The following is a 16,295-nucleotide window of genomic DNA, read 5'->3' on the forward strand; positions in this document are numbered from 1 at the left end:
GCCAGAAGGTTGTGCCCAGTGTCCTGTTGAAGGTCACATGGACATGTAGCAGGGCTGGCTAGGCCCAGGCCCAGTCTCCTGGTTCCCAGTCCTGAGCTTTTTGCTCGAACATTTGATACATTTGTAGGGAATAGACACCCCATAGAATAGGACTGTCCTGAAGAATATCTTTCAAAGACAAAAACTATTCAGTGCATGTGCTGAAATTAAAATTACTTGAATGCTAAGAGGTCATGTCAGGTGGGAGCCAGACATCTGAGGTCTGCCCCATGCTGGCCGGAAGTTTTGGGAAAGGTCCCCGATCTCTGTACTTATATATGTGATTAATTATTTTTTTTTCTCGGTTAGCGTTGTTCATTAACTGCCCATTAAGTGTTTGGGTATCTCTAGATGAAAGGCCCTGTGGGAGGACAAAGAGTTGTTATTAACCAACCATGTGCTATCAAGTGTGGGCTCATAATACGAGATGATGGGTTTCAAAAGTAGTATTAGGATGACAACCTTTCCACCATTCCTCCAGGTCAGAAGCAGAGTAGAATAAGGGCTCCAGGAAACACTTCAAATAAGGACATGTACAACATCCCTATTACATTTCCCTTAGGAATAGCCCAGGTATGTACACTTAGCCATCGAAGATCGTAGAGAATGGACGCCATTCTCTTGGATCCTCCAACTTGCTCTTTCCATGGGAGGCACCAAAGAGGAGTCGGCAGGCTCTGCCCTTTCTTTGCACCCCCACCTTTCTCCATTGAGCCCTCCTGGGCAACTCCAGGTTACACTGATTCTTCTCTTTTGTTCTTACCTGGGGTACCATAAGCTGAACATTTTAGCATTTCATGGTACTGAAGTTAACTTTTCATCCCTATCTTCTAACTGTGCCAGGAGTGGGCACTGTTTGGGGGAAGGCAATGTGAGGTTTTCTGGAACTCCTCAACCTCAAGGGCTAGCACATGTCCAGACACATGACGAACCCTCTATGAACACCAGATCTGGCCCTCTGGGGGGATGCTCATGACTCTACCAGGTTGGAGTTTTATTTCATGACGCTTTGGAACTAATAGAGTCAATTCCAGGCTAGAAGGGGAATGAAGCGAGAGCATCCAAACTCTAAAGAGAGCAAAGGGCAGTTCGGTGCCCGTGCGGACCACGGGGACATTCCTCTGAGCTCAGCGAGACTCTGACTTTGGGAATCCTATAAAGGGAAAGGGCAGCTCTGCAGAACTGGAAGTGAAATTGCTTCAAAGGAGGGCAGTTCTGAAATGGCAGGGGAAAAATAATGCAGTCCCAGTCAATGTGGGAATAGGATCCTCAAGTCAGCTGAGAAAGCCCAAAATATCATTGCAAAGAAGAGTTCTATTTTTATTGGTTCATCGTCAGAATGTAAACACAAGTAAACAGAAAACAAATGAAATCATTTTACAGAAGGCACATTCATTACTTAAATTACTAAAAGTAGCACCTTAGTGCTGGGCACCTTCTGGTCACATCCACTGGTCAGCTTCTCGCACTCTGACAAGTAAGCAATTCGTGATCATTTTCTTTGCAGCTGTGTGCTTTCCTGTGTGGCTATTAAGGAGCAGCTGGTGAATCTGACAATTTTATGTGGTTGGCCCTACTGGTTCTCCTTCCTGACTTTTTACTTTCCAGACACTTAAAATGTCTCTGGGTCCCTCTTCTAAGTCTTACAGATGGATGGGGTTAAGGACTGCCCCTGTGGCGGAAGCTGAATTTTGACTTCCGCTACTTTTTCAGCCCTTTCTAAATTCAGCCATCCAAAAACTAAACCTGCTTAGAAGGGCAGGTGGCCCTGCACTGCTTTATCAACACCACCTCCAGGAAGTCTTCATGGATACAGAAACTAACATCTCCATCTCCAGAACCTTCTCAAATGAATCCGTGTCTCCATGCCTCTATTTAACTACTTCTGTGTTCTCATCCATCACAAATATATCATGGTGCTGGCATCAGAACATTGTGCTCTCACTGGTTGTCATAAAACAGAAGTACTTGTAGTCTCGCTTGAGAAGCTGTCAGTATAAAATAACACATAATTTCACATTTTGCATAACAGGGCCTCTTCCTTACAGATCAGGTCCTGAGAGTAGAAAACATACAATACCTCTTGGCACACAAGTGTTCAATAAAAATAATAAATTAATAAATACATAAATTACTTAAATATTTAAATAGCATTAAGGTCAGCGGCAACCTGGTCACTGGAAAACCTATAAATAAAGGAGCTGATTATTTCAGTGGCCATTTGGCATGTAAATGTAAAAATACTGCAAAGACATGACCACGATCCTTTACAAAAAGCAAATTAGGTAGAAAATAACTTTTGGGGGCCTATTCTATTGAGTTTTTAAAAATGTTGCATAATAACTTCCACTTTCCCTTTAAGGTTTCATCCTGGGATTGGAACCTGAAAAAGAACACCAACAGTTTCTGTGAATTAGAAATGTGGCAGCAAAGCCTTCTTATTTCACACAACACATGACTGGGGCAATTGGGTTTGGGACTCCAAGTTGGAAGGGCCCAGCCTGTCCTTATGTGGTCTAGGATTCGTTTGCCTTTGGTGTCCCCCCACCAAGGGTGCCCAGGATAAGGGTCTAACTCCCGAAGACAGCTTGCAAGCTATTCTTGCTCTGACTCTTAACCACTTTTCCCCTCTCTCTCTCGTTTGCCTTCTCCAGGAAGGCAGGACCCACACCCGTTTTCTTTACCACAGTATCTCTGTACCCAGCAGAGTGCCAGAACACTCTGAGCATCAAATAGTATCTGTTTAATGAACAAATGTATCTTTCTGACTCTGGTGACTGTGTGCCAGGCCCCCTATCTCCCCTTTCTTCTCCCACCCTGCCCCCCCACCATTGCCCTGCACCCGGGGACACTGAGTGTGCAGGTTTGGGCTGGCCTTTGTGGGCCTGCTCACCTAACTGCAGGACACAGATGCCCAGTTGCTCCAGGATGAGCTATAGTAGCGGTCTCGAGCTTGCACGCGGATCTTGGCATCCTTATGGCACGTGACCTTGGCTGAGGTCTTGTCCACGCAGAGTCTCTCTTTCTGCAAAGGAGAGAGGTCTTTGGCAATGCAGTCACAAGATGGGCTGGGTGTATTTCTGCAAAGCTTGATCTCCCCAAACAAGCACACCTTGGTTTTTGGGCACCACAGGTGCAATGAACAGTGGAGTGTGTAGAACTTGCGCCACCTACCGGTAGAAGCTCTAAATACAGGTGCAGCTTTTCTACTTCAGCACAGAGGGAGAGATGGTTTGGTCCAGGTTTCATCTTTCTAGAATAGCTGCCTTGCCTGAAGGCCCCGTGCACACTCACCCCTGTACTAGGCCAATGGTGGGACAGAGGCATATATGCTCTAGCTGTCCCCTGGGTATTCTGAAATACTATATCCTGATCCTTTTATCAGAAAATGTGCTGAAATCCAGGCATTGCTAACTTTTAGCTGTGTGACCACAGGAAGATGATTTGGGCTCTGTGTCTCAGTTTCATCCTTTATAAAAGAGGGATAGGAATTATTCCTATCTCACAGATGTGTAAAAGTTAAAGGTAACCCTCATGTAAAACCCTCAGCCAAGTCTAATCAGTAGAAAGTGTTCAGTCAATATTATCTATTAATGATATAAATCTTATGTAGGGAAGATACATATCAAGATTTAAAATAATATTTAGGTAAAATCTATTCCAGAATAGCCCATCCCCATACAAAAAAATAATTCTCAAGGAGTGACTAAATGACTGAATTTCTACCAAATGTGAACACTATCCTGAATAAGGCCTTTATCCAGTGGTTTCTAAAACCGGGATCCCAGGAGGGTTGGACTTTGTAAAAGTGCCTTCTGGACCTTGGGATTAGGATGCCAATGCAGGAAAGTTTGAAAGCCACTGTCTTAGCCTATGTAAGCACTAACATTCTGCTCAAAATCGCTTCACGATAGGTTGGGAATTACCCATTTGGGGTGAGACATCACATGTATGTTCTAGCATTCATTATACTCACTAAATTGAAACAACGATGATTTGAGGTTCCTGGAGCTCAGATTTCCTACATGAGGACCAAGTCTGAGCACAAGAATTAATGACCATCCATACTGGAGGAGGGAGCGTGGTTAGGTACATAGGATCTGTGCCCACCAGACTGGTTTCCTGGTTCTGACCCTTCCCAGCAGGTTTAACTCTGGGTATGTCATTTAACCTGCCTGAGCTTCACTGTCTTCTCTGGTGCAGTGTTGGTAATAATACCGTCTGCCTTTGTAGGGTTACGTGAAGGATTAAGTGAGATATCCATGTGAAACCCTTGAAGCCGTCTCGGGCCCGGAGAAAGTGCTAAGTGGGCCTCCATAAACCTCCACAAACCTGACTATGTGGCCCTGGAGTCACAGCTTACCTTGTCCCTATTGTTCTTGCCCTGGCCCTGTACGCAGAACGTCAGGGAGAAGTAGGAATGCGGGGTGCTCCAGGTGTCGGGGTAATCCCAGCTGACCTCCACATGCCGAGAATTTTGTAAGGGCTTCAGCTGCAGGTTCCTGGGCGGGTCTGGTTTGACTGTGGAAGAAGATAAAGCAACGCCCTTTATTTGCCTGAGGGGGCTTTGGTGTAAGGTAGCTCTGGCTTCTGATCCCACTTTCACCTTTGACCAGCCCTGAGTCCAGAGGACGGTTACTTAACTTCTCTGGGCACCCGGTTGGCAGACATGAGGAACCCCAGCTGCTGGTGCTCACGCTGGTGTTCTCACCCATTGTCCCCTCCTCTCTGGCTGAACCTGAGAGAGGCTCAGAGTCCTTCTCATCCCTGCACAAGCCGATGAGCCCCGGGAGCGGAACTATCTCAGCGTTATGCTCAGAAGAAATTCCGTAGAGACAACAAGAGTCTCACATCTGGGCGAGATGGGGAAGGACCACCCTCCCTGCGCTCAGTACCCCTCCTGACACCAAACTTGGACCTGACCTGAGCCTCTTGCTAGGGATGAGGTAAGAGATTTTCCATCTGGTGCTCTTTCTGCTGTCTTTTCACGACATCTGGCGCTGACTTGCCTTGTGGCAGTTAAACTCGATTGTCTCTATGCTCATTCGTTCATTCGTTCGTTCAATAAATGAGGAGTGAGCACCAGCTATGTGCCAGCTACTGGACTACATGTGGAAGATATAGCAGCGAGTACTACAAAAGACTCTGTCCTCAGGTAGCATACTTTTGTTTAGATGAGGGCAGGGGAGACAGTCTATGGAATGTCCAAAGCCCAAGGACCATAGCTCCTAGTAGATGCTTTTCAGATACTCTTCTCTCTGTTCTTAACACAACTGACGACATCTTTTCTTCAGAACTCAGCCAAATATCACCTCCGAGAGACCTTCCCTGGCCATCCTCTGTGAACCCAAACCTCCCCCTACCTGCCAAGAGTAATTTCTCCACAAATGCTCGAGCAAGCTCTGTGGTTCTATGAATTTTACTTCATGAGGAACGCCCAATGGCTAAATGGCAAAGGAAGTGACAAATGGCAAAGTCTCCATCTGCTGATTGAAAAAATAGATGTCCATTTTGGAGGGGCTTATATTCCAATAATGAAGATTTCCTCCCCCCCCCCCCCAAATGCTAGAGAAAGACTGGCTGGGAATAACTATAATTAGCAGAGAAGCTTTCATTCTGAATATAAATATTATGCTTGAGGGGGTCCTCCTGGATTCACCATGGAAGCTGCCTGGGCAACAGGCAGAGGGTAGCCAAGAGCCTGCTCTTTCCAGTGGGGCAGAGCTGGGTCTGAGTGGCTAGCTGTGAGGTCCGGGGCAAATTATTTAACCTGTCTGAGACTCAATTTTCTCTTCCTGAAAACGCAGAGAATAGTATCCACATTGTACTCTTTGAGGGGGGGGGTACAGAATAAAGGAGACAATGCAATGTAAACCCCTCGCCTCGGTGCATGGGGCATTGGGGACATGTGACAAATGGCATTTATCCTTATGAAGCATATATAATTTGGCAAACTCACTGATGTCCCTGATGAAGAAGCTGCTGGTGTAGTTTTCATACTTGAGCTTGTGAATAGCACCCACCACGACCTCGATGGGCAGGCTCTCCTCAGCGGCAGGGCAGGCACTGCCCTCTTGACACTCCATCGTGTACTTCTTATAATCCCTGTTGTCCACTCTGACCCTCTCTGCTGAGAGTGTCACTGCTCCGCACGTCACCCCTTGGGGGTCAGAGAGGCTGAAATCAAAGACATACATTACCCCGTGTCATCCATCTATGGTCAGTTCCCAGCGGCTGGAGTCAGACAGCTGTTGGAGGACACGATTTCTCCAATGGGTTTGATTTCTTCTCAGGGGGTAAGAAAGCCCTCCTTGGGAGAACAAGCTTTACCACAAGAGGTGGTACAAATATTTAGAGATAGCTTTGCATGTCCACGCCTCTGGCCTAAATGAATCCAGAAATGTTTAGATCCAGAGCCCTTGGTCAAATTTCCTTATTACAATTTTAAATGCATTTTCCCCATTGTAATGACAAAATCCATACGTGTTAATTATAAAAAAATTAAAACGATAAAAATGCATGTAAATGAAATGTGTGTGCCTCTTTTAACCCTAATCTCACTCCCCAGATAGAAACACTATTCATACCTTGTTGTACCCCTACAGACCGTTGTCTCTGAATATTCAAAGCAATCATATGTCCACATGTACATATGGATTCACGTATATTTGGTCTAAATGCACTCAGAACGATTTTATTTTTCATTAAATAAGATCCAACTATGTATATGTGTATGTGGTTTATAACCATCTCTTCCCCTTCTGAACATATGGGGAGTGCTCCAAGGTAGACCACACAGGCTGGGATATCCATTTTGATGGTGTCACATTAAGCTAGAGGATAAGGCACTGCACTTTAACTTTTCCCCTGCTGATTACCAAAAACATCACAACGAGCACTGGCATTTGCGTCTCTGCGCATTTGTATAAGCGTTCCCTTAGTAAGCATTCTCATTTTCAAGATGGAAAAGGGAGACCCTGGAGGTTAATGTGCTCAGTTAAATGGTGGCCAGACCAGGCTGATCACCTGGGGTTTGCTCTGTCACCCCGCCTTGTTCAGGAACCTAGATAGAGTGAGGGAAGACACACAGACCGCTTAACATAGGTTCAGTATCCATGGAAACTGGTTTCTTAGGGGAAGTCCAAGTGCATCAGACAATGAACTTTGGATTAATGGTGTCGGCAGAAGGAAAGCAGTTGAGATAGCTCTGGGAAAATTTCTAGAAGCCTCAGGATTTTGGAGTTGGTTTCAGGGCTTTCAAGATCTATGCCCTGGAGCTCTTGTTTCTATTTTCATCTCAAGGTGCAATTTTGGCAAGTGATTCGTAGCTTCCATGTCTCCTTTTATCCCTCCCCATGGTGCTATGAGCCTTAATGAAGCATTGCCAGGCAATCTGCATGAGTGGGTTCAAATGAGCAGAGGCTATTCTCAGGCCCCAAGATTATCCTGTTCTAACCCACACATTTGTTCAGGCGATTAGCTTATATCTCCATGTTCTTTCCCCAATTTAGGCAGGAGGGGTGTTGAAAAAATATAGGCTTGACTTTGTTTTCTCCCTTATCATTAACTGATAGCCCATGGCAGGGTTGCCCTTACTTTCTTAATGAAATAGTTTCAGCAAAATACTGAGAAATCGACATGGTTTCACTTACCCTCTGCTGCTTTTGACACTGAATTTCAAGTCAGTACTGATTGCTGTCAGCCACCAGCAGGTGAAATGTCCAGAATAATTCTTTGCCTCACATTTTAGAAAGATCTTATTTTTGGATTCTGGATTTGAAGAGAACAAAAAAATTCAATATTTGGAGGTTTTCTTTCAGATCAATTTTAGTTGTGGTGAACCACAGGCCACCGAGGGGTTCAGGAATGAAGACCTTCCATTTATTCCCTTGGAAAATGATGAACCCCCTGACAGGCAGTTCAGAGAGGACTAAGAATGTCTCAATACGTTGCTGATGCTGCAGAGTACACTATGCACCTAATACATCAGAGGGAGGTATTCAGGTTTTCAAGGTTGCCATCCCAGGGCTGATATCCACATCGGTTAATTCCCATTAGCCATTTAAAAAGAACTTCAGGAAAACCACCCAGCTTCACCATGAAAATCTCTCAACATGAAATTGGGAGGGCTGATCACCCAAAGTGTCTAAGAAACCAAAGAAGAACACAGGTGGTTTCGGTAAGGGATTTGATATTAGTTGTTTCACTACGCTAGTCACGTCTTAACCTTTTACATTTTTTTATTTATTCCTTATGGAGCACAAGAGAAAACTGACATCCTCTGAGCGAACGGAATTACCTTTCTGTTCCTTTAAGATATCAGTGGACCAAATTCCATCTTCCTTTTTGTGAATCAGCAGGAGCGAATGGCTCAGAACCTTGCCTCCTTTATGACAGGTATACCGGCCAGCATCTCCAAATTCTTTGACTTGGATGGTCAGGGTTTTACCGGAGCCTAAGACTTCACTGCTCTGGTCTGAGGTCCAGGTGATGTCATCTTCTTCAGGGGTATGGCAGGTGAGGACCACCATTTCTCCGGGGGCGTCCGGGTGCCAATCCAACTCTACAACATAAACTGGAGAGCACAGGGAGTGGAGAACTGGACTGTACGCTCCATGAACCCTGGGACTTGGTCTTAGGAACCCCTGTGCATTTGTACTGCAGAGCACGACCTTGCCTTGCTGAGGCAAATGCTTGCTGAGATGACTGATCTCAGGTCACTGGACCCTACCTGGGTTTAAGGTCATGAAGAGATAAGCAAAGAGTTTTATGGAGTCATTAACTGGCAACCTGTCTTTAATAATTAACCTGATTCCCTGGCAAGATGGGGAAGGCCTTGATGCAATCGAAAAATGTGAACAGCACAAAACTCTTTACCAGGAACCTTCCAGCACAATTTCAGTTTCATGGAGAATATGGCAGGGCACAGCCATGTCAAGAAAACTGACCAGCACTGAGATCCTGTCCCCATTAACTGGCTAGGGGATTTGGAACAAGGTAATAAATCACCATGAGCCTCAGTTTCCTCATCTGTAAAACGACAATAATAGTACCTATGTCATAGGTTTGGCTATGAGGATTAAATTTAAAAAAACATATAAATCACTTAGCATGGCACTTACCACTGTAAACTCAGTGTTGGTTATTGTTATTCACACAACAATGTTTGGTCAGATGACTGTACAGAGAAACTGCCCTAGAACTTTCCATGGGCATTTGAGGATTTAGTTCCTACCACATAAAACTCAGCAATGGAGGTATTTGTTCTATTTTTTTAAGCAATTTTACTCTCTTATGAAGTGGTTCAGTAGATACTGGTCTTCCCATGTCATAGAGGAGCATGCCAAAACCAAGAAACTACACAAGCTTACATCAAGTTAGAAGCACAAGAGCAAAATCTCAGGCCTTTTGCCTTGTTGGCTTGGCATTGGCTCTCTAACCTGAGTATCTAAACTGGCACTTGAGGAATGGCCCAGTAGAGTATTTCAATGAATGCGTCACATTCCAGCTTCATTCCTGTGTGCATCACTTATTAATGAACTAGTCATTTAATGCCATGGTTCCCCAAGCCTGATCACTGATCAGCAGCAGCACTAGGAAAGTGCAGGAAATACAGAATCTGGGTTGTCGAATCAGGAACTCTGGGATGGGCCTGAGGGTCTGTCATTTATGCTCTCCAGACGATTTTGATGCCCTCTCAAATTGGAGAGCCAGCCACACTGGTTAAGAGCCTGGATTTTGGAGTCACGTTGGTCTGAGTTTAGATTCAGCTCCATATCTTATACTTGCCTGTGGCCTCAGGCAAGATATTCAATTCCTCTAAGCTTTGGTGTCATCATTTTCAAAATGACCAAAATTATTAGTGCTTGCTTCAGCAGGTCGAGACATGGATGATACAATCAAATTCATACAACAGCTTAATATAGAGCCCTTACATGCTCTATAAATGGTGACTCTTATTGTTGGCATCCAGATGTAAAGCACTATGGGATATAAAGTTATCACTTTACCTTAGAGGGATTTATAGCTACCGAATGGGTAACAAAGACATGAGGTAAAAAACAAGTCTTTGGAAATGATTAGCTTTGCTGATATAAAACCACGTGGCACCTTTGGCTTTCTCTAGTTCTACCAGTAACTGAACAGCAAGGCTATTTTCCTGTCACAACTAAGACTCAGAAGACCTAGAAGACCTTTACTCAGGGGTAGGGGACAGCAACTGCAAGAGGGAGGCTGAGGAAGGGCTTCTAGAACCTAGTGCCTGGCCTCATCACCTTATCTTGCCTCCAAAGTCATCTGCCCTCTGTTCCTCACAACCACTTCCTGGAATTTCTGTGGTTTACCAAATTAGAAGTAACTTCAGGGTTAACTATGTAAGAGCCACGCTTCCTGAGCTCACTAAAAATCCCAGGGTTGGAAGGGATTTGGCATCAGGCTTTTGCCTTTACTCAAGGGAGGGTCTAAAACTCAAAGGTTCCTCAGGCAGAGGGGACATGGCTGGATTGTTGCCTTCCCAAAATGATTAAGAATGGAGGGATAGGCCAAAAATTTTTTCAAGTATCCATTTTCTAGGGTGGTACTCTCCTGACTACCCACAGATTATTTCTGGTCGTCAGCTGAAATGTCTTCACTTCTAACTTATGCCTATTTCCTTCTGTGCTCCAAGCACGTAGGAAACGTTGCTTTACGTCTCTCTTATAAAACCTTCTTCAAATACTTAAATGCACAGACTTTGAAGTGAGACAGTATTGGGATCGTCCCTGTTTTATCCTTCCCAGGTCTGTTAAACTGAGGAAGTTAACTTAATCTCGGTAGCCTCTATTTACAACATCGGTAAAATGGGAAATGAACAGTCCCTATTTCTCACCGTTGTGAGAATTAAATGAGATACTGTGCTCAATTAATATTAACTTGCATTACCATTATACAATTACAGATGGTAATTGCCAACATTATGTTGGCTTCCATTAGAAATATTTGAAGATCTTTCAGGAACAGCTAACAACAATTAATACATTGTTTACCGTCTGAGAGATAATAGGGTAGAGGAATCCCTTTTACTAATGCCTACCTATTCTATTATTCTACTAGTAATTTTTTGATCATTGGGCTTATAAACAGGTTCTCTTGAATCACCAGAGACATCATTTTAAACAACCAAAACAATCTGGCTAACATTACTCTCCCTTCATAGGTGTTGAGTTGTCCCCTGCATTCATTAACATTCAATCATCCATGTATTAGGTGGTCACTTTAAAATCCCTAGTTCACAGTTGGGGAAACTTAGCCTTAGAGGTGACCCAGCTCAAGGTCACCTAACTGAGAGTGGCAGAGTCAGCCTTTGAGCCCAAATCAATGTGAGTCTAAATCCTATGCTTCCCCTAAAGTGCGTGGTCAGAGGTGAGTCCTCTCCGTGCTACAGAGGGAGTGATATTGGGAGGTGGAGGGCGGATGATGGAACATAGTTCTTAATCTTCCCAAATCCTTCACTTTGGAATTTTCATTGTATGATATAGTTGGGTTTTAGTAATACTCGTGAAGTCCATATAGCCTTTCCCAACATAGTCTATAAAAAGTTCCTATTCTGGAATCTAATATGAAAGCCAAATGACATGGTTGCCCTCAAAGGTGAAGGAATTACAGATGGCCCGCATTTTCCCAGTGATGGCACTCACTAGGAGGCCCCAAGGCTTGGTTGCCCCTTTCGGTCTGATTTCCCCCCAGGGACTGCCTGATAAGTCCGGGCTTAGGTTTCGGGGCCACCGCAGAGAAGGAGAGCCTGGTTACCATTTTTCTCCAGTTCCCAAATGGCCATGAGGGGAGATGCCAGCAAACCCAGGGAAATCCAGGAGATGACCAGCTGCCAAGGGTGCATCTGTAGGAGGGGGAGAAACAGGAGAAGAAGGAGGGAAAGAGAAAGAAGAGGAGGGAAAATAGAAGAGATGATGTCAGTAGCTATTCAGTTGCTTTGCAAACCATATCCATTCTATGCACATTTTTTTTTTAAGATTTTACTTATTTATTTGACAGAGAGAGACACAGCAAGAGAGGGAACACAAGCAGGGGGAGTGGGAGAGGGACAAGCAGGCTCCCCGCTGAGCAGGGAGCCTGATGTGGGGCTCGATCCCAGGACCCTGGGATCATGACCTGAGCCGAAGGCAGAGGCTTAACCCACTGAGCCCCCCAGGTGCCCCTGTACATTGTTTTTAATCTTAACTTTTCTCTTTCCTGTCTGCACTGTCAGGCTGATACGACGTGAATCACAGGAGCCCTGTGCCAGTCTCTGGGTAAGGACATCTCCAAAGAGAGAACCACAGACTGTCTGGAGCTGAAGGAGACCAACCCTCTGATAGAGTCTTCTTGTTTTGAAGCTGAGAAACCAGGGCTCCGAGAAGGAACACGACTTGTCTGGGTCAACATTCAGCCAAGATATACTTGGTACTTACCAGGTAAAATAGCCGTTTACCTAGTAAGTATGGGTAAGCAAGTAATGTTGGGCTAGAGTCATTAGGAGTAAATTTTGGGGCTGGATCCTGCCTTCTAGGACCAAACACTTTCATTCAACAAATATTTATGATCTCTGGTCAGGGAGACCAGACCAGCCAGGGGGTGGAGGGAGGTGGGGCCTCAGAATCTGCATTTCTTAAGAGTTTCCAGGTGAGGCTGATGTTGCTGCCCCAAGGACCACACTTTGAGAACTCCTGGTTTCACCTGTGTTCAGGGCCTGCTGCTCTGAAAAATCAAGATGTTCTTTGGGAGAAGCCCATAAAATACTGATATACCCACTATGAGAAGTGAAATGCATCACTTTGTACCCCATCAGCCACCATCTCATAGTAAAACTAAATCTAGAGCAGTATCCAGGATTTGTGCCAATAATTTGAATGTGAAAATTGTACCCTACTTCTGAATTAGGTAGAGAGGATTATTATTTAATTTCATTCTGAAACACCTCCATCTGTCCCAGAAAGCACCAGTGTTCTCTGAGCTGGACACGGGCTCAGAGACAACTGAGTAAATCATACGAAGAATAAGACTCAACAATTTTGGTCAAATACCTTAAAAATGAGCATCCCTTGGCTGGGGTGATTGAATATTGACAAATCACGGCTTTGTTAGGACCGCTGCTAACCTAGGGGAACCTTGCCATGCGCTTTATTCCCTTAGATTACAAAAGCTGTGAGTGGCAGGGACGGGACTAGATCCTGCCTTCCTGTTGAGTCCACACCCTGTCCCCGCAGCTTTCACAGGCACGTCTAACAATTTAGTCCAGGTTACGACTGTGCCAACACACTGGTTGCCACAGGGTATCAGTTAGGACATTCACAGGCTTGGAGTCAAGCCGATGTGGCCTTGAATCTGGTTCCTCCTCTCGCTAGTTGTGTGATGTTGCTCAAATGATCTCGGAGCCTCAGTCTCCTCATCTATAAAATGGACATGATACCCATCTCAGAGGGTTGTTGAGACAATGCAACGAGATGACATATTGGTGAAAGCGACCAATAACACGTCAGCTTGCACCAAGGGGAAGAGACAAAGGAAAAATTTGATATGTCTGTTTTGTATACCACGGCAGGGAAATGCCCTGAAGGTATTGCAATTACACAGGCTTGTAAAGCCCAGATGCCGGCACCCTGGGAAGGGAAATAAGAGATTCCTGGCATCTGCTGGTGATTCTTTTGCTCTCTCTTAAGGCTGGGGTTTTCCCTTTGCCTCTGCGTCCAGCACTTCCTCCTAGGGCCTTAGATGTGTTTGAGAATTTCAGGTCAACTGCACCTCAGGGTCTAGGGAGCCCTGGTGATGATTTTAAGAAACAACCTGCGTTTTAGTATCACCCACATTTTAAGCCATGGAACCCAGGGAATCCAAAAAGGAGGCAGTATAGTTACCCTGTCACTCTCCAGATCAGTGGATACCCAATACCGGAGAGCTATACTCCGCAGCCCACGTTTCACTGGCACGCTAAATTTGAGAGTCTTGAGGATTAAATATTTTTCCATGTAATCTTGTAGGTTTTCTAAATGCTTGAAATCCTTGTATACGGAACACAGGGGCCCCAAGTCCTCTGGTATGGTTACACTCCCTAATGCTGGTGCCAACATGGGCATGCCCATGACACTTGGGTGGGCATTCCTTTTCCAAGTTTTATCTCATTTGTTACTTTTTAATTTAAAAAGAATTATGATTTAAAAATAAAAAGACATAGTCTTCAAAGGACCCCAGTTCCAGAACCAGGCAGACCTGCACTGGCAGCCCAACTCTGCCACTGATGAGTTGTGGGACTCTAGGCAAGTCTCTTGACTTCTTTAAGCTTCACACTCCACCTGTAAAGTGGGCATCCTGTTGTGGTGAGGACTTAATGAAAGAATTCAGGTAAGGTATCTGGCAGGGTGCCCAGAGGAAGTCAGGACTCTTGCTTGCTTGGTTATATGCTCTCCCTAAGTCCCATTCATAGCACTTAATACAACTGCAAACATACATACATACATATGTAACAATGTAATATAGTTCTTTATGGTTGTCTTCCCTGCCACACTGAGCTCTCTGATGGGAGGGTTAATGTCTTTCTTATTCCATAACATACCCACCCCCAGAGTTTAGCATCAGTATTCTAGCATAGAGGGATTTCATTAATTATTAGAAGAATGAATGAATGTAAAGAAACCGTAAAATCTCAGACCCCAATAAAATGAACACTAAGAGGTAGTCCAAATTCTTTCAAATATCTTGAAATCCCTTATTTGAAAAAAGTGGACCATCAGCTGGGGTTTGGTAAACTCTTGGTTAAAATATTTTAACTTGATCGTTATTTTTTTTAAAACCTGAAAATTGTTGCACACAATTTACTTGGGCGACTATAAAGCACTAGCACAGTATAATCTTTTTTTTCTCCCCTCTTCACCGATTTAGAAACCCTTCAGGAAGTACTTTTAAACAATGCAGTTGCTTTTTATTTTAAAAGTAGCACCAAAGTTAGTTAATCCAAAAAAATCTGGATAACCCAGCTGTTACTCTGGTTGACTGTCCCAATTGACTTTTGAACCCAAGACAAATAGGGAGCAAGGATGCTCGACACCTTCCAGTAATGAGGTGTAAGTACAAATTCAATTGTTTACTGAATTCATTCTGACTTAATGAATGAACAGCTTTTTAAAAAGTTTACAGTACTAAGGAAAGCACCACTCACGTTATACAATTTAACTGATGGGCATTAATATTGAGAAGCATTCTTTTATGTACATACCACTTTAAAATAAGATAAAACAAACCTTTCTATAAAATACACATTCATTCACAGAACCTGGTGTACAATTATTATTAGTTGACTTCTAAAATGGATACTTTCTACATCAGTCCGCAAAGTACTGACTTTGCGCTCGTATCCCCACAGGTAAGTCACCAGGACTGCCTCCAGAAATCCCCCCACTCCACAATGCCAGGCTCAGGGAGAGCACTCAGAAGGTGCTACCCCTGGCCAGCCTGCGAGTCTGCGGGCCTGCGGGCCTGCGGGCCTGCGGAGGGGTGTCAGGGCTAAGGAAATTCTTACCTTGCTTCTAGCTAGGCAGCAGGGTTCTCTGGGTCTGAAGCTGTTGTTTCTTCTTCTGCTGCTGTTACTGTTACTGGAGCTTATATATCTGACTCCTACCAAGCTTTCCGATGGTAACTTAAACTAGAAACTGACTTGTTCAAGTTGCAACACTGAAAACAACTCTCAAAGCCATCTAGGGGAATTTCAAGAAGTTCCTTTTTTTTTCCCCCATGTGTATCAATAATGCTGAGGGAACACAGGCATCAAAATCCCAGGTAATCAACTACGAGGAAATGAATTTTGGGTGGGGAAAAAGGAAGAAGATGGGATGCTCACTTCTTTGGACTGACATCACGGTCAATATACTTAGAGCCTGAAGCAGGCAGTCACCCTGGGCTCCACAGACTGGAGAAGGAAGGCCAAGGAGAGATCACACAGGAGGCCAGTTTCAGGTCAAGATCAAGCAATTGTCCGCCAGAGGGTCCAAAAGCAAACCTATGGTTCTCCTTAAGTAAAAGAACATGAGACGAAGGGCAAATGATTTAGTATAGTTGATGTCCCCCTCCACTACATTATTCCTTTAACATCTGGATTTTAGAAACATACCATTATCACCTACTGTGGCTTCATGCACCACACACAGCCCTGCTCATTCATACTGGCAGAGCCCTGGGAAGATGATAAAAGTGTGTATATTATGAATAAGACACCAATATGTAGGGGTACA

At 44.4% G+C, this 16,295-nt stretch overlaps 1 protein-coding gene across 1 annotated transcript; it reads right to left on the reverse strand.

Moving 5' to 3' along the window:
- Positions 1-1,289: 1,289 nt before the first annotated feature.
- On the reverse strand, positions 1,290-15,662 carry IL12B (interleukin 12B). Its single transcript, XM_047731609.1, has 8 exons — positions 15,587-15,662; positions 11,827-11,914; positions 8,339-8,614; positions 7,692-7,809; positions 5,999-6,216; positions 4,403-4,560; positions 2,933-3,064; positions 1,290-2,422 (listed from the first exon to the last, which is right to left on the reverse strand). Exons 2-7 carry the CDS (start codon positions 11,912-11,914, stop codon positions 2,933-2,935), a joined length of 990 nt encoding a protein of 329 aa, XP_047587565.1. The 5' UTR covers positions 15,587-15,662; the 3' UTR covers positions 1,290-2,422.
- Positions 15,663-16,295: the final 633 nt, after the last annotated feature.

This window comes from Lutra lutra, chromosome 5 (assembly GCF_902655055.1).
Source record: "Lutra lutra chromosome 5, mLutLut1.2, whole genome shotgun sequence".
NCBI lineage: Eukaryota > Metazoa > Chordata > Mammalia > Carnivora > Mustelidae > Lutra > Lutra lutra.